Raw genomic sequence first — 20,317 nt, 5'->3', positions numbered from 1 at the left:
AAGCGTAGATCAAAACACAACGCTGTGATTCAGGCTCAAGGCGATTTATTTCCAGTCATTTCAATTGCAACCAAAAACCAAGGAACCTTGATCTCATTCGGAAAGTCCACGGAGGCAACATTTGTCATGTACATCCCGACTAACAACCGCTCGCAATTTCCGCTATATCCCCGATGTAACAAAAGGGGGTGGAATTTGTAAGTCCTTACCCAGGCTTCATTGGGTTAGACCAGCCGAGCGTATGTCTGTTTATGTTTCAGAAGAGTATACAGATTTTATTTCCTTGTTTGTATCTAATGTTTTGAATTGTTTTCCTGCAAGATCGGAGATTAGAACCGCCTATTTCCGCTCTCTCCAAGGAGATAGGTAACCTCATGAACATGAACAGCCGCCTTCATTCTGAGCTTTACCAGATTTGGAACGGCATTTCGCCTCGAAAACGGAGTTGCGTCACAACGACCAACAAATAATCAAGACAAGATGGAGGAACCATATTATGAAATATCTAGATTGAACGGCAGTGGACCATGCAATATCAATCATTCTGAGATCTGGTAGACCTCTAATACACGCGTTTAACCATGGAGTGAATTATAATATCGCAATGGCATGTACTAAAAGTTCCCCGCGCGCTAAAACGTTTGAAGTAATTCGAGCGAGATTTGATCATTAAGGTTCGTGAAGAAATACGCCCTGCCGCTGGTGTTTTGACCAACTATGTTACTGCATGCAATATTGAGATTTTTAATAGGCACAGTCTAGTTTTGTTGCCCGCTACCCCAGGATTTTGGCTTATAGGCTTCAATGTAGAGTTTTCATTACTTAGCACATCTGCGATGAGTATATACCTGATGATAATTTATAATAATAAAATCGACAGGAGAGACGGGGAACTCACGGATCCTGGGAGTAACGAGTTATTAGTTTTATATAATTGCCATCAATTAGATTTGGATTCAATTCGCTCAAATTGGCGAGAGAGTATCTCCGTGGCACATCGGGCTATCCCTCCGATGAAATTCCGACGTGGCAGTGTGCATTTCTGTTCACTTCGAATCAAATTACACTTTTGGGCTTTCATGGGTAAGCTATATAAGGTGGACATGCATGGAGAAGCCTCCAAATATAATATTCTCATTTCTCAGATAGCCAACAAACAAAATCAAGAGCAAACACTGCCATTCTTCGATACCATGCTCGTGAGGCTGCTTGCAATTGCAATCCTAGCCCAGAAGGCTGTTGCCAATGTCTGGTTAGGTATGCTTGTCCTTGATGATTAATGACTATTTCCTGCCTCTGACAAGTATTGTATATAGCTGGCGTGAATATTGGTAAGACTTTCCAAATTGATTGTTGCAAGTTTCACTGTCGGTACCATATCTGAAACTGTCCTGGATACTATAGCTGGATTTGACTTCGGCTGCGGAAATACAGATGGGGTATACACTGCCTCCGAGGTGATGCCGCCGCTCCTTTCTCAGGGAGGGGCTGATGGGGCGGGGCAGATGAGCCATTTTACCACCAAATATGGGCTCAATGTCTATCGTCTTCCAGTATGCTGGCAGTACTTGGTCAATAACAACCTTGGAGGCAACTTAGATTCGACAAATTCTGGTATCTATGATCAGCTGGTGCAGGCTTGCTTGACCACAGGAGCCTATTGTGTCATCGACATTCACAACTATGCTCGTTGGAATAATGAGATTGTAGGGCAGTCAAGTGGTGCAGTAACTAGTGATCAACTCGCTAGCGTGTGGTGGCAGCTGTAAGAGGACTTCTTACTGCTTGAAAGCTTGCCTGACATTGTTATAGAGCAGCAAAATATGCGTCGACATCGAAGGTTATATTCGGGGTGATGAATGAGGTGAGCAGACCGGAGTGAAAAACTAAAGCCAGCCATGACTCTAAATCTCATGCCTCCACAGCCTCACGACCTTGACATCACAGAATGGGCGACTAGCACTCAAGAGGCTGTCACGTCGATCCGCAATGCTGGTGCAACGTCCCAAATGATTTTGCTCCCAGGTACCGACTATACATCTGTCGGCGGCTTCATCTCCGATGGATCTGCTTCGGCCCTTAGTGCCGTGACAAATCCCGATGGCAGTACTACGAATTTGATCTTTGACGTACATCAGTATCTCGATTCAGACGGAAGCGGTACTAGCACTACCTGCACTACCAATGGAGTCGATAACCTCAACACGCTGGCAACTTGGCTGCGCAGCAATGGGCGACAAGCGTATGTCCCACCCACAACTAGTCTTCGAGATGATCTATTATCAATGCTAATACCATACGTACCAGCTTCCTGACTGAAACTGGCGGCGGAAGCACTTCTTCTTGCTACACAGATCTTTGTGCTGAGTTGGACTGGATGAAGTAAGTCCGATCGAACATTCAAATTGACTACCAAGATCATTCCTATCTAACCAACCTTTTCTGGCCGAACAGCTCGAATTCTGATGTCTATTTGGGATGGATCGGATGGGCAGCTGGTTCTTTCGCGACTAGCTACGCTCTCTCCTTGACTCCCACTTATTCGAATGGAGTCTGGACAGACACAGGAATCTTGTCAAGCTGCGTCGCTGGAATGTTTTGATCCACCGACGCAGAATCTGGCGAGATGTCGGGTTCGGTTCCCACTGTATATGTATCACCGAATCACCCTTTACGCCAACCATACAATGAGGTATAAGGGAATGTGTAAGGGGTGCCTATGAGATACTAGGGCCGCCTGTCAATACATCGCTTCGCTTACCTGCTTGTATACGCATATGCACGAAGGGACCCCTCTGAGGAGCTTGAACCTCCTAGGAGGACTAGTGATTAGTCTGAATATCATTTTACCTATATCAATCCTATCTCACATCCCTTACTCATATCTCCAGCGTAGCAGGATACCCCCAGGGGACTGGACTTCGGTAGGCCCGTAAGAACTACCACTATGACTCTACTAAATATAAGTTCCACGTGATTGATGCCAAGTGCTCAACTGTTTTGTTCAAGGTATAGATACTTGTATAATAAGATGCATTGGCCAATAATTCAGATGTCTGCAAAACTCAGCGTACTCATAACCAATAGATCATTCATTCCTTCTTGCCCTTCCATCCAAGCCAAGCCAACATGATGCATCCCTTCATAATGGCAGCCATCCAGAGTGCACCCATCATTCCAATCGAGCTATGTGCCCAGAGTCCACCAAAAATAACGCCAAGAAGCAAACATAGCACAGCGCCCAATCGACGCATCTCCTCGGCGTTACGAAAGACCCTCAAAGAAAGAAAGTCTTCATGTGAAAATAGATCGCAGTAGATACTGGTCAAAACAACACTGGTCAACCCATTGTACTTCAACACGCGACTCGCGACAGCCTGGCCACTACTCTGGAACGCTACCAGAGCAACAGGCACAAGGATCACCCAGCTCAAAGGCGCATCACGCGTGGGACGATAAACCGTCACAATCGCAGCAGCCACCATGATACAAAGTACTTGTATGCAGAACGAAACTGTGATGACCCAGCGAAGTCGCGGTGTGAAGAAGCGATGGAATGCAGAAAAGCAAAGCGATCCAACGCAGAATCCACAAATCGAAACACCAGATTTGATCCATCGATCGTCGTCCGAACCGACAAGACCGAGCCCGAAATAAACAGTGTTGCCTGTTTGCATCGATACGAAACTACCCCAAATGAAGACAGCCGAACTGTCTAGTAGTCCAGTGATGATGTAACAGATGAGGAGAAGCAAATCTCCGCGGTTGGTATCGATCTCTTCGCGCACATATTTTGAGACGCGTCGGGGCGGTGGATTGCCCAGTAGTGGCTCTTCTTCATTCATTGTGAAAGATAATTGTAAGAGTTAAGTTGATTTGAAGTCTTGATTCAAAGTCCTCTTGGTGTGTGTACGTGCGGGGAAGAGTTTTTCTTCCCGCCCGAGTCGCGTCTCCGCACCGGACAATAGCAATGCACGTCATCCGTCAACTGTGGATCAGAAAAGGATAAGCTTTCACTATTCAGCCAATTCAAGACAATCAATGTAAGATACTAGGCAATGACCGGATGAACCGGAATTAGATATGCTTGACGTAAATGCTAAATGTACCTTTTACGTGCGGGGTTAACAATGGACTTAAAAAACTGCCTCCCTCGCACAAACGATATCTTGGAACACGCCCATCATGCACATAATTTTGGCTACTTGCGCCTTACTGCAGATCTTGGTCCTTGTAAGAGCCGTTCCTGCTCCCAATTCGGCCATTCAGAGACTTTTGCAAATCCCTGCTGGTCACACTCAGGATGTTCTCCGCATCGGCAATCCTCCATTCACCCCGGGCCATCGTGATCCATTTGACCACAAAGTTGACTCAGTAGGAGATGATCGGGAACCTCTTCCTTACCGCGGGGGTAATGGTGCATCGATTGAGGGGCCGAGGAACAAAGACCGTGAGAAGCAAAATCCTGATCTGGTGCGTCCTCCGAGCACGGATCATGGCAGCATGTCAAATATGCGATGGAGTTTTGCCGATTCGCACGTTCGGATTGAAGTAGGCTCTCTGTCATCCTGTTATTCACATAATTCTAAAGTGCATTTAGGAAGGAGGATGGACTCGACAAACTACGATCCGTGAACTGCCAACTAGTCGTGAGCTCGCTGGTGTGAATATGCGCTTGGACGAGGGAGTATATCGCGAGTTGCACTGGCACACTGAGGCGGAATGGTGAGTTGGACATGCTAATATCTCTGAAACACAACGCTTACCTTCAAAAGGGCCTACGTACTTGCAGGCAGAGTCCGGGTGACGGCACTGGATCCTGACGGCGGCAGTTTTATCGATGATCTCGAAGAGGGTGATCTGTGGTATTTCCCAGCAGGATTCCCCCATTCTCTTCAAGGACTCAGTCCCAACGGCACTGAGTTCCTTCTGATTTTCGACGATGGCAACTTCTCTGAAGAGTCTACTTTTATCCTCACTGACTGGCTAGGTACATTTCATCAATACATGCTGTAGTATCAATCCTTCGCTAACAATGATCAGCCCACACCCCAAAGTCAGTCCTAGCTGAAAACTTCCGCGTCAAACCAGAAAGGTTCCTCACCATTCCCCCGTCCGAAAAATATATCTTCAAGGGTACAGTACCAGACAGTATTGAGCACGAGAAACCCCGCGGTTTCCAAAAGAGCAAACTTCAATTCACTCACCGCATGCACGCCCAAGACCCCATCCGAACAAGTGGTGGATCTGTGCGAATCACAGATTCAACCAACTTCCCCATCTCAAAAACCGTAGCTGCAGCACATCTAGAAATTGGTCCTGGTGCACTTCGAGAAATGCACTGGCATCCCAACGCAGATGAGTGGACTTACTTCAAAAAGGGCCGAGCGCGCGTCACTGTCTTTGCCGCAGAAGGAAATGCTCGCACATTTAACTACCTGGCTGGAGATGTGGGTATTGTCCCTCGAAATATGGGTCACTTCATTGAGAACTTGAGCGATGAGGAACCACTTGAGGTGCTGGAGATTTTCCGTGCGGATAAGTTCCAGGATTTTTCGCTTTTTCAATGGCTCGGGGAGACTCCGCGGCGCATGGTTGCAGAGCATATCTTTGCTGATGATCCTAAGGCTGCTGAGGAGTTTTTGAAGCAGATTGAGGGAGCTGAGAAGGATCCTATTAAGGATAAATACTAGGCTTGGTTCTCATTGTGATCTGGTAGTTCGCATGAAAATGCCGGACATTTTTATTACGGGCTCAATAATGAAAATCTCGCTTTCCACATAGTCAATTTATACAAAGCTGTTCAGTACTACATACTCACTTCTGCTTTTTGCTATCACACCAGTCGCTTAGACTAAGTCTCTTCTGTCATGGGAGCCTGAATCTATCATGTGATCCTCATCTTCCATTTTGCCTATAGATATCATTGATCACTCACTTGTCTTCTCTTCTCTTCTCTTCTCTTCTCCCCACTCTCACCTCTTCTTTCTTTTCTCTTTCTGACAACCTCCCTCTTTCGATACTAGATGGATTTCAATCAAAATCATGTTCTCTCATCTCTACTTGGTACGTATCATCTTTCCTCCTCTTCCTGGCATTCGTCTACTTATGATTTCTCAAAAGGCTAGCCTAGGTTTTCACAAAATTGCAATGCTATGGATCGATGAGAGATGTGTCGCAATAAATTTGCGGATTACTGATGAACAAATCACAGATGATAGGTAATCATCATTCTTCATTTTCGAGTTACTTTCATTAATTCAATTTTACCGAACAGTCCTGATTTATTTCACACTGTGCTGATTCAGAGCGGTGAATTCGGATTTATGGACACTCAGCTGGGAAGATGTATCCTGTGATATCACCACTTCCCTTAAGCTATGGGTAGGTTGAATGCATCCTGACTATATGCGCCGGCTCCTGCATCACGAAACAACTCCCAGGAAGAACAATTTTATTGGAACCTGAAGGGCCAACCAGATGAACACAAGTGCCTTACGTCTACAAGGTTGGTAGGAAAGCTCCAGAAATGGAATGGCTTTAAAGAGGATGCTCTAAACACCTTCATCATGGTTTTATCGAAGAAGAGTGAGATATTTTGTTCCAAAGGTCGTTCCCGCTGCCGAAGAGTCTGAGGATGGGCTCGTGGAACTGTCGCTTGGTGGACATTACCGCTGAGTGAGAAATCTCTTCTTGCATTATGAATGGACTCGGTGAATCTCCATAGTGGAGATCGGATTATGGGCCAAAACAGTGACTGGCAAATTCCATCTCAGAAAATGCTCGGCTACCATGATTATTCTTGCGCGTCCAAGTACGGCAACCAAGACGGTATACAGAAACACGGTCGCTGTTCTTTACTAAAGAGCCCCTATCGATCATCCAAAAGAGAAGTCGTTACAATCTTTTGCTTGACTGCAACTACAATGAAACCTCCACCGGATGTCCGCTATGCAGGGTGCCGCGAGAATGATGACAGTGACTTGTACTCCGACGGGAATTCAGTAGTCGTTCCATCAGGCTCAAGATCACCAATCAAAGATATGCGTACTGAGGGAGTGGCTAGCAAAAAAAAGAGCTTTTGACTTTCTGGCCCCTACTGAGCTTGCTCAAGTGTGGTATGGTGCAGATTGGGTTTGCAGGCTGTGTCTTCCTTTAGTTAAGGAGAGGACGCACCTGAAATGGTTGTTGTCTCCTTGACGTTTTCGATGGGAGTTCTGAGCAAAACTGTCCTTGTTTGCTCTTTATTTTACTTTTAAACCAAACTACGCTGTCTAAATTTGCTTGTTCAAAGACCCTGCGTCAAACAGATACAGCGATAAAACCTATTTTTTAAGAGCAAAGATATTGTGGTAATTTAGTCTGAAAGTTCAGGCCAGAGGTCAATTGGTCTTTTGCCTTTGGCAGAGCCCCTGGACGACTGTTTATCACCTACACTCCGAAGGCGAACAACCAAGTCAATGGGGGGACTATTCATGATGAGCTCCAAGACCCCCTTTACCAGCACCAGCAGTACAATGCTATTGCAAAATCCCCACATTCAGGAGGATAAGGGGTGTACCTCGAACCTAAGAAATTATTTGAAAGCATTTAATCGCTGGCCAAGAGTTCAGGATTCAGCACTCAATCCAAAAGAGAGCCGCGGTGACTCAAAGAGGAGTAGCCCAGGGGTAACACAACCTCTCATGGTCAGGAGCACGTAATTATTCCTCCTGCCACTGTCGCCGTTGCAATTACCGTTAAGCGTTTAGCGGATGTGCGATATCCCCGCTTTACGTTTGGCCTGTTCTACCAACAAAATCAGTGACCTCCGAGGACCTCACCCCGCTCCTCACGTCGCCATATTCCAGGAATTCTATGCGAAAACAGCACTTGCCGCGAACAACCCACTCCTCGTGCACTACAGGAAGGCCAGTAATCTCCTCAGCACCGATCAAGAAGACAAATTAAGCGCGCCCAGGCTCCCTGGTTTCAACGGAATTCGAGTCCGGTCGCTTGGCGCATCCCTGCCAAGCTAACGTACAGTATTGCAGGGACAGTTGGACGGAAATCGTTAAGTGATATACTTATGATCCACGTGTTTCCTGTCTCGCCCAACATTTCTTCGCTACTTTGCGAATCTCATACGCACCTTCTATCGATGTATTCGACCTTACCTGTATCCTGGACATTGAACAACTTGAACAGCATCCGCAGTGTATAGCTTGGTCATTTTTGGGCCTTGTTGAAAGTGAAGACGTTACGAATGAGCGGGGATCTTTCTGAATCCTCAGTCAGCATTTGTCTCAAGCGTTGAAAAACGAGTGGAACTCAGCGATGCCTCAGAAGCAAGGATGGATGACAACAAAGACAGAGCACTGACAACAAAAAATTCCGGAGTTTCGCCGGCAGCCACTTCGAAAACAGACCGAGCCACTCAAAAGAGCATCCCGTCGCGAAAACCAAAGATTAACAACACGGAACATGCAGCGGAGGTGGAGGAAGCTCGGCCGTAGGAGGGTTTTGGCTGCGATCCAACCAGTTGCTGGCAAACACATAAAAAGAAAGGAGGGAGACTTACCTAAGAAACTGAGGGACATGGATGTATCCAAGGACGTTGAGGAGGACGATGAAGAGGATTCGTGGAGCAAATTTGATTTTTAGTTCTAGTTGTATGTTGCTTTTCTACTGCGTTTCCTTGTGTTTTTCACTTGCTTTTTTTTCCCGGACACGTTCTTCCTCGTTTTGAAGCGCCAGTTGCACTAGATCAACCTCTCGATTCATCAATCGCCGGCAGCTCGTCTATGCACGGTAACCAGCAAGTCGATGACCAAAATCAGAGCAAACGCGTGTTATCTCACCAACGGTTTCCCAATCTCAGTTGATACATTCTCGGCGAGGGCGCCAAGACTTTTGTTCGAGGGATTGTCTCATAAGGCTTTCAGAATGCCGCGAGTGTACAATACATGGAACCACGTGCGAATGGGGAACGCAGTCAGGTCAGAGTTAGGGCTATCCAGCATTTACCAGAATGCTGGTATGATCAAGACAGTAAACGCCACTCTGATGAAACCGACAGGATCACGGACGACGAAGCAACACAAGACCCAGACGATTTCGAGGACGCCAGACCCAATACAATCACCCTTATTCTTTATATGCTGCAGAATGAGCTTCCATAATATAAGCCAGTGTTCGTATATTTCTGCCAATATCTTGTTGCGTTGCAGGGCTTTCATCAAAAATCATTCAGAAAGATCTATCATAGGTATCTCCGACATATGCAACTTCGCACTCCCATAAGGCCGTAACGTGACATTAAACGCATTACCCAAACAAACCCGATCCTCCTTCGGAATAGGTGATCCAGGAACAGCACCACGGAACATGGGCCAATCGATCAAACACCCCTTCGCCGTCATATACATAGGCAGCGCACCATCCTGGAAAGCAGGTTCAGGAAGCGGACTCGAGCCAGGATGATATTCCAATGTCGTCGGGTCAATCGCTACATTCCACTCTGTTGTATTGAGAAGCACGTGATCTTGTGCTTGGGGAGGGTATGTGCCTGCTGGGTACTCCGATTGAGTGTTATAGAATTTCGGGGGACTGGACGAGATGTCGGGTTTGATGTATAGAGCGTAGAGAAGTGGACCTCTGTAGACTGAAACGGTGTCGTTAGCGCGAGGGGTTATCTTCATTTCCATGCAAAGCGTGTAGGTGAATTTTGTCGTTCCAGATGGGATGTTGAACTGCATTAGTCCGGTGGTTGGGTCTGTAGGTGGTGTTTCCAGACCCAGGGTTGATACGCCTGTCGACCAGTTTGGAACTCGGAGGTAGAAGTCGAAGCTTGAATCGGAATCGATGGTGTAGGAGAGGGTATTCGAGAATGGGTAATCCGTCTCGCAATTGACGGATACTTTCTTCCCGTCGATCTCTGTCTGGACCCTGCCTGGACTGAGGAGGGCGTGTACGAGACCCGATGTCCCCTTCTTCACGTAGGAATGAAGAACGAACTTTGGGTATCCTTGTGGGTGATTCACAGTGCAGCAGGGGTAGTTTGGTTCAAGGCCAAATGTATTTGCCAGAGAGTTGTCGTCGTAAAACGGCGTGGCGGAGAGATTCTTGGAGAATGGCTGGTTAGGCTCAGTCATGTACTGGTGACTCCACCAATCTCCCATCAGGGCAGCAGGGAGAGCATTGTATGCCGTTAACTCGGCACGATCTGCGTAGTCTGGATCACCGATCGCAAAGTAGTTGTATGCGAGAGAATACATGGTCTCGACATGTGTGCAAAGTTCCGATCCGTAGTACGGGTTTAGTCCATCGATTCGCTCATCCGCAAGAATGGTGCCACTTGGAGCTCCATGGTATTGGAATGTCCAGTCGACTTACAGAATTAGTGTCTTTCAAACATTTGAAATGTGGAATTTCAACTTACTCCATTCTTGGCGGTTGTCAGAAGACTATCATTGAATGTGAAGCGTCTCACCACAGCAGCGTACTTCAAACCTGGAAATCGTCAGCCTGGACATAATGATTTTGATGCGAGTCTTACCTTCAGCAATAGTCACTCCATGCAAAAATTGCCACAAGTCATCCGTCACAGACTGTGGAAGATCATAGAAGTCTTCCTTGATATAACTGCCCTCGGTATACCATCCCTCCCACTTATATGCATACTGATGAAGCATCTCAAGATTCTCCTTCAGAATTTCTGTCTCATTCTGAGGGTGATAATCAAGAAGCCACTGCACGCTAACCATCATATCCTCAGCTCGAGCACGGAACCACAAGAAATCATCAGTATTAGGCTTATCACCCTCGTGCCAAATCATCCCCGTCCCATTATCCTTCAACATGGTATTCATAAGTCCATTGAATCGAAGCAGCGCATCAGCAATAGGGGCCTCGTAAGTCGAGTTCGCATCAGCAAGGTTTGTCAAGCCAAGGAATCTGAATACATTAGCGATGCTCTAACAAAATCGCCTAATACTCACAGTAACGTCCTCGCCCAGATCATTCGCTCCCGACTTTCCAGGGTTACGGGACCAATCCATCCATCAGATTGAATCCGACCGAGCACATTATCCACAATATCGTGGACCTGTGCTTTCAGTCGATCATCCTGCGTCGTATACGCAAGTGGTACAAGGGCATTCACCCAATATGGTAACGCCTCGTTCAAGTCACTGTATTCCTGATCTCCACCGATCCAGGATGAATTGGCAACAAAGCGATAAAAATCGTACAAATGGCCACCGAGACCTGCAGCAGAGGTCTCAAGTTCCGTTTTCAACCACCCATTCGGAGTGATGCTACCTAACGGGAGAGGATCGTATGCGAATGGAACAACTGTGGTCTGTTAGTAGGAACACAACTCTTGTTTGTTTACTTACGTGAGGTAGCCCGTGTAGGTGTGATAAGGTTGAATGTCGTGAATGACAGAAGCCACTGCACAGACCATGTCGGAAACATTTTGAATGAGCTGCGACTTCATCCATAGGATTTAGCTTGGCTATATATTGCTATGAGACCATGCAACCAGTATAACTGCGGGGTTGATTCGGTTACACCCCTTACTGAGGCGGTGGAAGAGATCCGGCCAAAGTGCGGAGAAATGTAACCGTCGCTATCTACTGCGGCTCGAGCCGATGTATTCTGTGCGATGTTTTGTGCAGATCTTGTTTTGGGTGAAGCTTCTCCGTCGGGGTTTTGCCCGAAGAGAAGAACAATGCGATGATCAACGTTTATTGGTAGCTTCTTGGAAAGTATACCCCGGGATTCAAAGTGAAAAATTAAAAAAGTCTCGTTCTTATCTATACATATCAACATTCCACATCACATCAATTGATGTCATAATTATACATGAATCACAGTCGAGTTCTCCTTACGAACAAAGTCGAAGAAGCTTTCGAGATGCTTGTGCTTAGGCTGACCCACAACGAAAACAGCAGGCTTGCCGTATGGAGCAGGGACGGTAGCAGTCTGGCCACCCTGGTAAGTCTTCCCAGTCCAAACATGCTTGTACGTCTCACCCTGACCAGGGAAGTAAACGCTGACGCTCTTGCGTCCAGCATCCAGAACAGGAGCGACATACAAGTCAGCACCGAGGAAATAGCTCTCGAAGCTGATCTGCTTAGCCTTGATATCGTTGGGGTGGTAGATGACCGGCATGCGAACAAGAGGCCAGCCAAGGTGCTTGCTCTCGGTATCGAGGATTGCGCGACGGTAAGGACCAAGACTGGCGAACATACGGGCGTTGTACGCGTAGTATGCGTAGGTCGAGGCGTTGGTGTAGAACTGGGCGTTCACCGTGGGGACGTTACCCTCGTGGGAGCGGAAGACAGCGCTGGAAACGGCGGATAGCTCCCCCCAGCGACCGAGAAGTTCGGCAGAGCGGTTCACAATGCCGTTGCTGTCCCAGGTTGTTGTGTAGCCACCAATCTCCACGTGGCCGTGGGCGTAGCCGGAGAGACCCATGTGGCCGAGGACCGTAACGGCGGATTTGATTCCGTCGTTGACGCCCCAGTTGGTGTTCTGGTCGCCGACCCAGTAGAGGTTCATGTTGCGGTTGGAAGACATGGATGAGGAGCGGTGGAAGATGAGCGCATCAGCGACGGCGGACACATTGTTGCGGAGCTGATTGTTCACGACGGACCAGTCGCGAGGGTACTGGTTGTGGTAGAATCGGGCATCAATCTTCTTGTTTCCGAACTTGGTGTCCGAGGTGACCGGGGTGTACTCTCCGAAATCACACATGTATCCGGAGACATTGGCGCTCCAAACCTGGTCAGTGAGGACTTCCTGGAACCAGGCCCAGGCAGCAGGGTTGGTGAGATCCACAATTCCAGCCTCAATGCCGGGACCACTGGAGATGACGGCAGTGCTGTTGGTAGTGGAGTTTTGAATCAAGAAGCCACCCTCGGTTGCCTCGAGGTAGAGGTTACGGCGGTATCCGTCAGGCTTAGTGCTGACATTGGCAATGAATGGGTTGATGTACGACAGAGTGCGTACATTGTGCTCGTCGCGCAGGTTCTGCACGAACTTGTTCCAGGTAGGGTAGAGTTTGGAATCAGCTTCCCAGTTCCACCACAGACGAGAAATAGTCAAACCATTCAGGTAAGATGCGGTTTGACTGTGGGTGCCAACCCAATCCTGAAGCCACACTCCGGCAATGGGACACGAGTGGTTCAATCCGTAGTTGACGATGCTGTTGACCTTGGTCTGACCACCCTGGATACCAAGGATGGCACCACTATCAGCCCACTTGGGCAGCTCCGGCATGCGACCAGTGTACTCAGTAAGCATGGTAATACTGTCGAGCATGTTGCCTGCCTGCATGAAGTAACCATCCACGCTCAGCGCGGCATACCGCACAGTAACGGAGCTGGCATTGCGGAAGTCGAAGTTCGCATAGGCGGTGCTCTCCTGGGTCAGGTGGAACACGCGCGCCTCGGAGCTGATATACTGGGGAGTGGCGGAGTAGGTGGTGTGCTTGTCACCTCCAGAGAAGAAGCTCTCTGCATCCTCAAGCTCGGTAGTAGGCTTGTCACCACGGCCAACACCACCCTCACGGGAGAAGATCGGCACAGACTGGTTCTTCAGCGAAGCAAATGAGGCCTGACCACCGAGACCGTAGAAGTCCTCAGATGGCGATGAGCGGTAGGTGAAGAACAGCTTGGTCAAAGCACCGTCGGCGCTGGGATTGACCTTAATGCTGAAAGCAACCCGGTCAGGAAACTCCAGGGGGACATAGAGAGTCAAGGAGAATCCAGCGGTGGCGTTTCCACAACCTGAGAGGGAGCCCTGCACGACTGCAGCGTGACTGTTGACACTTCCCTTCCACGCGCGCTGGGTGACCTGAGTGATACGCTCAGATGTGCACTTGTTGGTATCAACATCGGTGATCTTAAAGTTACCACTGTCATCAATAATCTCATCCAGTCCCGCGCTGGCGCTCAAAAATGCCGCGCCAGGCACAGTCTCCCAGATGGTCCGATTTTGACCAGTAACAGCCAGATGGTTGGCATCCTGGTCAACACCAAGACTAAACCCACTTCCAAGGTCCAAAGCCTGCGTCGCAACGGCCGACGCCGCAAGGGTCGTCCAGACCAAACTCTTTAATCCGAGCATTGCAATTGATTGACCTGATGTCGATCGAAAGAGCGGCAACCCCTTACCTTTTAAGCTTCATACATTCGCCGACCTGCCCGAAGTCCCTAGACCACTGTCAAGGTGACCCACAGCGAAATTTTGTATCGCTACGTCACAAAACGCCCATTCTTCGGGTTGTTCTCCATGAAGCCGGGTGTTTAATGACGATCACCTCGTCCCGTAATGTCAGTCGATGTATGAATGGCTGATGGCGCCATGAACCCCACATTTGTCGACTCCATCGGGTCGTGTCGAGGTATCCGCTCGGAAGACTCCCGATTCCCCCTCCTAAACGCATTGCCGTCCCCAGATTCAGGGATTGAGGGTCCAGATGAACAACTAGCTGCAGGTCGCTTTCCCACAAGAGTTGTGATCTGTGCAAGACAACATTTCCCCGGATTTTACCCTGATTAACATGTTTTTCTCGGTATACCGATATCCCGAACGGACGTTGTCGCTGCCACTGACGAGGTGTGGAACCGGGGACTCCGCATTGTCTGCCGGCCTTTCGATTTTCCTCTCCCGCTGGCCAATGCCAATGACGCCTTAGAAGGCTAAAATGGGACGGGAAATACCGGTCGCTAGGAACAATGCGCCATTTACGAAGTTCGTTCTCGTTCGGGTTGGACCAAGCAGACTAGTATCGAAGCAGCAGGTTTGTGACTAATAAGTGTTCTATGTGGATCAAAATAAAGTGTCAAGCACTTGAATTCAAGGTTCTTCAGCCAGCATTTGAAGGTTAGCCGAAAGAATGTTTATTGGATGACCTCATGTATTGCACGTCAGGTTAGTTCCCCAAAATTTGAGGCTCTATACTCCCGACAGTCACAATCCCGGCATAGGTCAAAATCAGAAGGTCGGCGGGGACCCGCATATGTATCTTCAAGGTCAAGAAGTATGGCTTCCTTTATCGGGACTAATATCAAGAACTTCATATGGGTTGGTTGGAAAACTTTTTCTTGCATTAAGTGGAGACCACAACTTGTACTCCGTAAGGCCAAGTATTTTAATAATCGTAGCTAGTACCTACTACTAACTAGTAGTTGTACCATTTTTTACTTGATAGATGCTTATAGGCAATAACGAAGGCTTATGGTATATGTAGCATTAATAACGACCTTAGTCATCAAACAGGTGCCATGGTCTAGTGGTATGACGACACATTGTGGTAGATCACAGTGAATCTGTGTTAGCCCCGGTTCGATTCCGGGTGGCGCCATTTTTTCTTCCATTTTTTGGTTCCTCAAAAATACATGACTCCGCTTATTTACATTTACTCGTTTATGATCGATCGTCCATTGAGAAAGAGTTAATAGTGAGGGCTAGTAGAAATGTCATTACATCCCGTCGGATGTGTTTGGCAAGTATAGTAAGCTTCGTGGCGCTTACCATTTGAACGGCACTTGTGAGTGGCACTGCCTTTGCATTCGGAAAAGCCAGCAACCACATAGGAGTTCCTTGTATGAATACCAAACTTCTTGTTCGAAGAAATTTTAATCGCTTCTGATTTATTATTTGTCGTTCGTAAAACAAGGGAAGTAAAATACTAGCGACTCCATGCTCGGATCAATCATTAGAGGCTTATATCACTTTTCGACGTTGAAATTTAATTTAGTATGCACAGTCACCTTATAATAAAAAGGGACCAAGTTATAGTAGGATAGTTTCGGATACAGATCGAGAAACAATGCATGTTTCCATGCGAGAATATATATTTGCAGCCAAATGCACAGGAAATGGGGTATCATTCTCTTTTGGCTTCTAGTTTCCCAACGCTTCTCAAACCATAGAGGCTGACAAGTACGGAGGCAAACCCCAGTGAACAGTTATACCACCAACCTGCCTTATAACCAAGCAATAGCGCCTCCTCAGTACTTACCTCCGCCACCCGCGCCGTTATTTGCCTTGCAATAACTGCCGAGGTCGCGATACCGACACTCTTCCCAATCTGAGCTATCATGTTGAATACACCGCCTGCCAGGGCCTGAGTGCTGGTTGGAAATGACGCTGTCATCACCAAATTCGCAATAGTATAAATTAAGTCCGCACCTAAAGGATTGAGGGCCATGGCTTGAAAGATTCCCCGCCAATATCCTGGCCCGTCAATACCACAAAGGGTGGCTAAAAGTAATGGTGCAATACCACTCACAAAGCAGCCTGCGGGTACCGCCATTGAGGGTCGCAAATGCGGGAGCAGGACACCAATGGCGACATTCATCAATGCCCCACAAATTGGCGCCGGTAGAAAATACAAGGACGATGTGAGAGCCGAAGCGCCCCGGACATCCTGTAGGTATAAGGCTGTTAGCTGCTCGCTCGCGTTCAGGCTGCCCCAAACCAGAAAAACAGTGATGCAAGTGGCTGTAAAGGGTACATCAGCCCATAAAGTGTTTGGAATCAGCGCCGGGAGGCTGAGGCGAGCCTGGCGCCGCATCCATAAGCCGAATGCAGGTATGAGCGCAAGTGCAATGAATAGTATCACAATATTTGACGGTTCTTGAATACTTCGCGCCGCATCTGATCCAGTGGCCAGGGCCAGCTCATATGATAGAAGCGCGAGAGAGGTGCTGATGAGCAGTGCGCCGACCCAGTCGATCTCGCGTGCGAGACGTGTGAGCGATGCTCGATTCAGCGGACCACCATCAATGCTAGGTGGCAGCGCCCACAGTCCTAGTGCCAGCACGGCACCATTGAGTATGGCAGTGGCATAAAAGCCCCAGCGCCAGCCGACAGTATCCGAAAACACGCCGCCTAATGCCAGCCCCAACCCAAAGCCGACAGCCTGGCCACCTCCCATGGCTGCGAAGGCGGCGCTACGGCGGCGCGGGCTGCTGTTGATGGGGAAGACACGTGCGGCGACGCCGACAGCGCCAGGTAGACAAAAAGAGGCGGCAAAACCTGCTGTGACCCGCAGTGCAATAAGCTGCGCCGGTGTAGCAGCAAGCCCTGCACCTAGAGCACTAGCTGTCTGGAATATCCCACCGAGCAGACACGCACGACGAGAACCAAGAACATCGGTAACAGCACCGCATGGAAGTAGCGTGCAGCCGCACGCGAGAGCGAAAGCAGCAGTCGGCCAAAGTTGTTGTGCAGACGGAATTTGCAGGTCCTCCGCAATAACAGGAATCCCTACAGTCAAGAGCCCAGCCAAGAGGTTGCCAATGCCGGTGATGCAGGTGATGCAGACGATGATAGCTAACGTTCGGCTCCTGGAAACAGTCAAGTCCGTCTCGGCGTCTTCCATAGCCATACAAGACGTCATTCTCACAACAGCGCCTGTATCTGATGCTGGCCTGCTTGGAGGGGAGGTGGGATTCAAATTCAAGCCTCTGGTAGATCTAAGCTCTGAAGGACACGTAAGTTGAATGTGATCTTTTGACATGATGTTGCTGCTTTTTTTTCATTCACTTTTTCTTTCGTGAACTGATCCGCATTTTTGTGGAAACAGCCGATACGCGATCAAACCTGAGGCTGCGACATAACACGTGGCAGCATACAACTGGAACAGCTGCTAATTAAGGATGGGGGCATCGCCAAAATAGAGTCAGATGAGAAATAATAGCTGTGGCCTACGATAGTCATTACATCGTGAGTGTGTGTTGAGAGCTCATCCCCAGTCGAGCGTGTACAGAGAATGAATGAATGGATGACGAGGTATACCTTGACCATCGCAAATGAAAGTTAAATGACACGTCGCGATGTACATAGATGTGTAGGAGTGTTGCAGCGTAGTAGTAGGTGTTTGGTAAATTAAGAACGTAAACCTAGTATCAAATACCTTCTAATACAGTGGTGTTTAACAAGTATTTGACCTTGGGTACTTAGGACCCACTTCTCTCATTGCCAGCAGAAACTGCAGAAATTCATTATAATCCATATCTGGCCTAATTTGGCCGAGGAATAAAAGTAAAAATCCCGTACTTTCTTCTAAGCACCCTTTTATCGATTGAATAGTGCTGTATATATTAAAATGTCAGGGCGCGTGGAGTTGACTTCACTGGATTGGTGAGCGATCTATAATAAAGCGATCGGGTCTGAAAGTACCCAAGATCAAATACTTGTTGTACATCACTGTACCTTGAGCAGTTATATCTTCAGTGACGTCCGTTAATAATTTGCCGCACTAGTGCGTTGGCATTGGGGCCCAAGTGAAGAAAGGCAGTTGTCAGGGAGTAGCAGATTCGCTAATGACTGTACAGCACGTAGATTTGGGTTTAACCTAGCACTTGAACCGATCGTTCCGAAGCACTCGATCCAAGGTTCAAAGGCGTGTTTAGAAAGTAGATAGATACAGTAAAGTTCAAATGTGATCCATATACAAATCTTTTACAGTTTCTAATCAATATCCTTTAAATTAAAATTTGAAGAACGTGTAAGGCTTTGCCCTGTGTCTCCGCTATAAATAGGAAGGCGGGAAACCCAGCCACACAGACCTGTTGCGCGCCACAAAACAAATCGCCAAGATGGTATGCGCGTCCATTCCTGACGCGTCCAACCAAAGAGATTCCCGACCGCAATATTAAAAGCTTGGTAAGACCTCAGGATCACTTTCAACATCACCATTTCCGCCCTGCACTGGCAACTCTAGCAAAGACCTCACCATGCCAGCCTTGTACTCGACCCTGGAGGAGCGGGCCCACATGGCCCCGCACCTTGCCCAACGCAGCCTAAGCGTCAACCATACACAGGCGATAACGCTAGGGATCATGGCCGTTTACGTGGTTGTTATCGCCTTACTTTGGAATCTGCCATATCTTCGCTATTCATTATGGCCTTTCAAGGTAAGCGTCCTCCCTCCTCGCAGACGGCGTCGACTAATGAGATAGATGCTGGTTATCGCGTTTCACGAATTCGGGCATGCGATCACTGCTTGCTGCACAGGTGGAAAGGTCGAGTCGATCTCCCTTGATCCCCATGAAGGTGGCGTCACCCATATGCGAGGAGGCATGTCTGCGATCACACTGCCGGCGGGATACCTGGGGTCATCCATTATTGGCGCTCTTTTGATCTTCGCTGGGTTCGATGTTGTGGCTAGTAAGATTGCAAGCATTGTTCTGGGTGTTTGCTTTCTTTTGACTCTCTGGTGGGCTCGGAGAGACTAGTTGACTATCGGCACTATCCTACTTGCGGTCGGCTTCCTCGTGGCATGCTGGTTCATTGCCCATGCTGAAGCCTTACGGTGGTTCGTGGTAAGTTAGACCTGGACTTTGGTTGAGATTCACGTACTGACAGTCACTCAGCTATTTATCGGCGTCATGTCTTCTCTATACAGTGTATGGGATATCGTATGTTATCCTTCTGTGTTCCTGGTTGCAACCTGACTAACAATCATAGTGCGACGACCTCATTCTCCGCAAAGTCAACAGCTCGGATGCCAGTGTGTTCGCCAAGAGATATGGAGGATCTTCTCAGTGCTGGGGTGTCATCTGGTCTCTCATCTCGCTGGGATTCATGGCAGTTGGTATTATTGGGGGAATCGCAGCATTCCCAGAGTCTTTCAGCCAGCAAGAGAAAGATTCGAGCCATTTCATTCCTACCTTCTAATTGATGCTGTTGCATGATATTCACGACCAAAACTCAATACCCAGTTATATTTTGTCACGGACTTTTATGATCTTTCCACCTCCATTCCATGCAAGGATACTCCGACTGCAGACGGCATTTGAACATGAAACCTCGACAGTGGTTATCTGGCTGACGAGGCTGTAGTCTTGTTTTATTATGATTGCAGCTACACTTTTGAGAGAAGAAGATTGATTCCAATGAATTTTCCACTGTCAAATACTAAAATTATTGAGGAGTTGGTTGAAACTTTGATGATGAAAACAATAAATTTCGACAGCCAGGGATCGGCGGGGACGTGGGAGAAGATCGTTTTCTCCGACTGTGTAAACCACATACGAAATCTTGGCATTCCGTTGTCATCAAGTCCATAGGTAGCTAGCAGTATATGGATGGTCAGTATTCTGGTTCTTCGTTGTGTATGGCATGAGGGACGCAGACGGAATATGTGCTTAAGCAATGGATTGGCTGAATCGTCACGTCGAGAAGATTGTGAGCGACCTTGAGGCTTAGAAAACCTCTGTGTAGTCTTGTTGTCCATATTTTGAACAGCTCGGATGGGGGGTGGAGGATCAAGAGAAACAGATAAAGGAGATCAAATGAAACAAAAAGGCACTTG

General features: G+C 47.9%; 7 protein-coding genes across 7 annotated transcripts; 3 read left to right on the top strand and 4 right to left on the bottom strand.

Annotated features, from left to right (window-relative positions):
* Window positions 1-1,079: 1,079 nt before the first annotated feature.
* N7520_005353 (glycoside hydrolase family 5 protein) lies at window positions 1,080-2,602 on the top strand (the record flags this gene model as incomplete). The annotated part of the gene is made up of 7 exons (XM_057139287.1): window positions 1,080-1,257; window positions 1,317-1,331; window positions 1,405-1,765; window positions 1,813-1,864; window positions 1,926-2,242; window positions 2,308-2,382; window positions 2,455-2,602. The coding sequence occupies 7 exons, from the start codon at window positions 1,080-1,082 to the stop codon at window positions 2,600-2,602; spliced, it is 1,146 nt and encodes a 381-aa protein (XP_056997494.1).
* Window positions 2,603-3,092: 490 nt separating this feature from the next.
* On the bottom strand, window positions 3,093-3,845 carry N7520_005352 (YoaK family protein; the record flags this gene model as incomplete). Its single annotated transcript, XM_057139286.1, has 1 exon — window positions 3,093-3,845. One exon carries the CDS (start codon window positions 3,843-3,845, stop codon window positions 3,093-3,095), a length of 753 nt encoding a protein of 250 aa, XP_056997493.1.
* A 340-nt stretch (window positions 3,846-4,185) lies between these two features.
* N7520_005351 (Oxalate decarboxylase OxdC) lies at window positions 4,186-5,693 on the top strand (the record flags this gene model as incomplete). The annotated part of the gene is made up of 4 exons (XM_057139285.1): window positions 4,186-4,551; window positions 4,601-4,725; window positions 4,776-4,990; window positions 5,044-5,693. The coding sequence occupies 4 exons, from the start codon at window positions 4,186-4,188 to the stop codon at window positions 5,691-5,693; spliced, it is 1,356 nt and encodes a 451-aa protein (XP_056997492.1).
* A 3,531-nt stretch (window positions 5,694-9,224) lies between these two features.
* Window positions 9,225-11,457, bottom strand: N7520_005350 (uncharacterized protein; the record flags this gene model as incomplete). The annotated part of the gene is made up of 4 exons (XM_057139284.1): window positions 9,225-10,369; window positions 10,538-10,935; window positions 10,980-11,301; window positions 11,379-11,457. The coding sequence occupies 4 exons, from the start codon at window positions 11,455-11,457 to the stop codon at window positions 9,225-9,227; spliced, it is 1,944 nt and encodes a 647-aa protein (XP_056997491.1).
* Window positions 11,458-11,841: 384 nt separating this feature from the next.
* On the bottom strand, window positions 11,842-14,115 carry N7520_005349 (uncharacterized protein; the record flags this gene model as incomplete). The annotated part of the gene is made up of 1 exon (XM_057139283.1): window positions 11,842-14,115. The coding sequence occupies one exon, from the start codon at window positions 14,113-14,115 to the stop codon at window positions 11,842-11,844; it is 2,274 nt and encodes a 757-aa protein (XP_056997490.1).
* A 1,765-nt stretch (window positions 14,116-15,880) lies between these two features.
* Window positions 15,881-17,386, bottom strand: N7520_005348 (uncharacterized protein; the record flags this gene model as incomplete). Its single annotated transcript, XM_057139282.1, has 1 exon — window positions 15,881-17,386. One exon carries the CDS (start codon window positions 17,384-17,386, stop codon window positions 15,881-15,883), a length of 1,506 nt encoding a protein of 501 aa, XP_056997489.1.
* Window positions 17,387-18,737: 1,351 nt separating this feature from the next.
* Window positions 18,738-19,680, top strand: N7520_005347 (M50 family metallopeptidase; the record flags this gene model as incomplete). The annotated part of the gene is made up of 5 exons (XM_057139281.1): window positions 18,738-18,917; window positions 18,963-19,196; window positions 19,239-19,325; window positions 19,377-19,421; window positions 19,471-19,680. The coding sequence occupies 5 exons, from the start codon at window positions 18,738-18,740 to the stop codon at window positions 19,678-19,680; spliced, it is 756 nt and encodes a 251-aa protein (XP_056997488.1).
* Window positions 19,681-20,317: the final 637 nt, after the last annotated feature.

This window comes from Penicillium odoratum (genome assembly GCF_028828045.1).
Source record: "Penicillium odoratum strain IBT 22623 chromosome Unknown utg000004l_segment0_segment0, whole genome shotgun sequence".
Classification (NCBI taxonomy): Eukaryota; Fungi; Ascomycota; class Eurotiomycetes; order Eurotiales; family Aspergillaceae; genus Penicillium; species Penicillium odoratum.
Note: the sequence above shows the minus strand (reverse complement) of the source record. Positions and strands in the feature narration are given on the sequence as shown.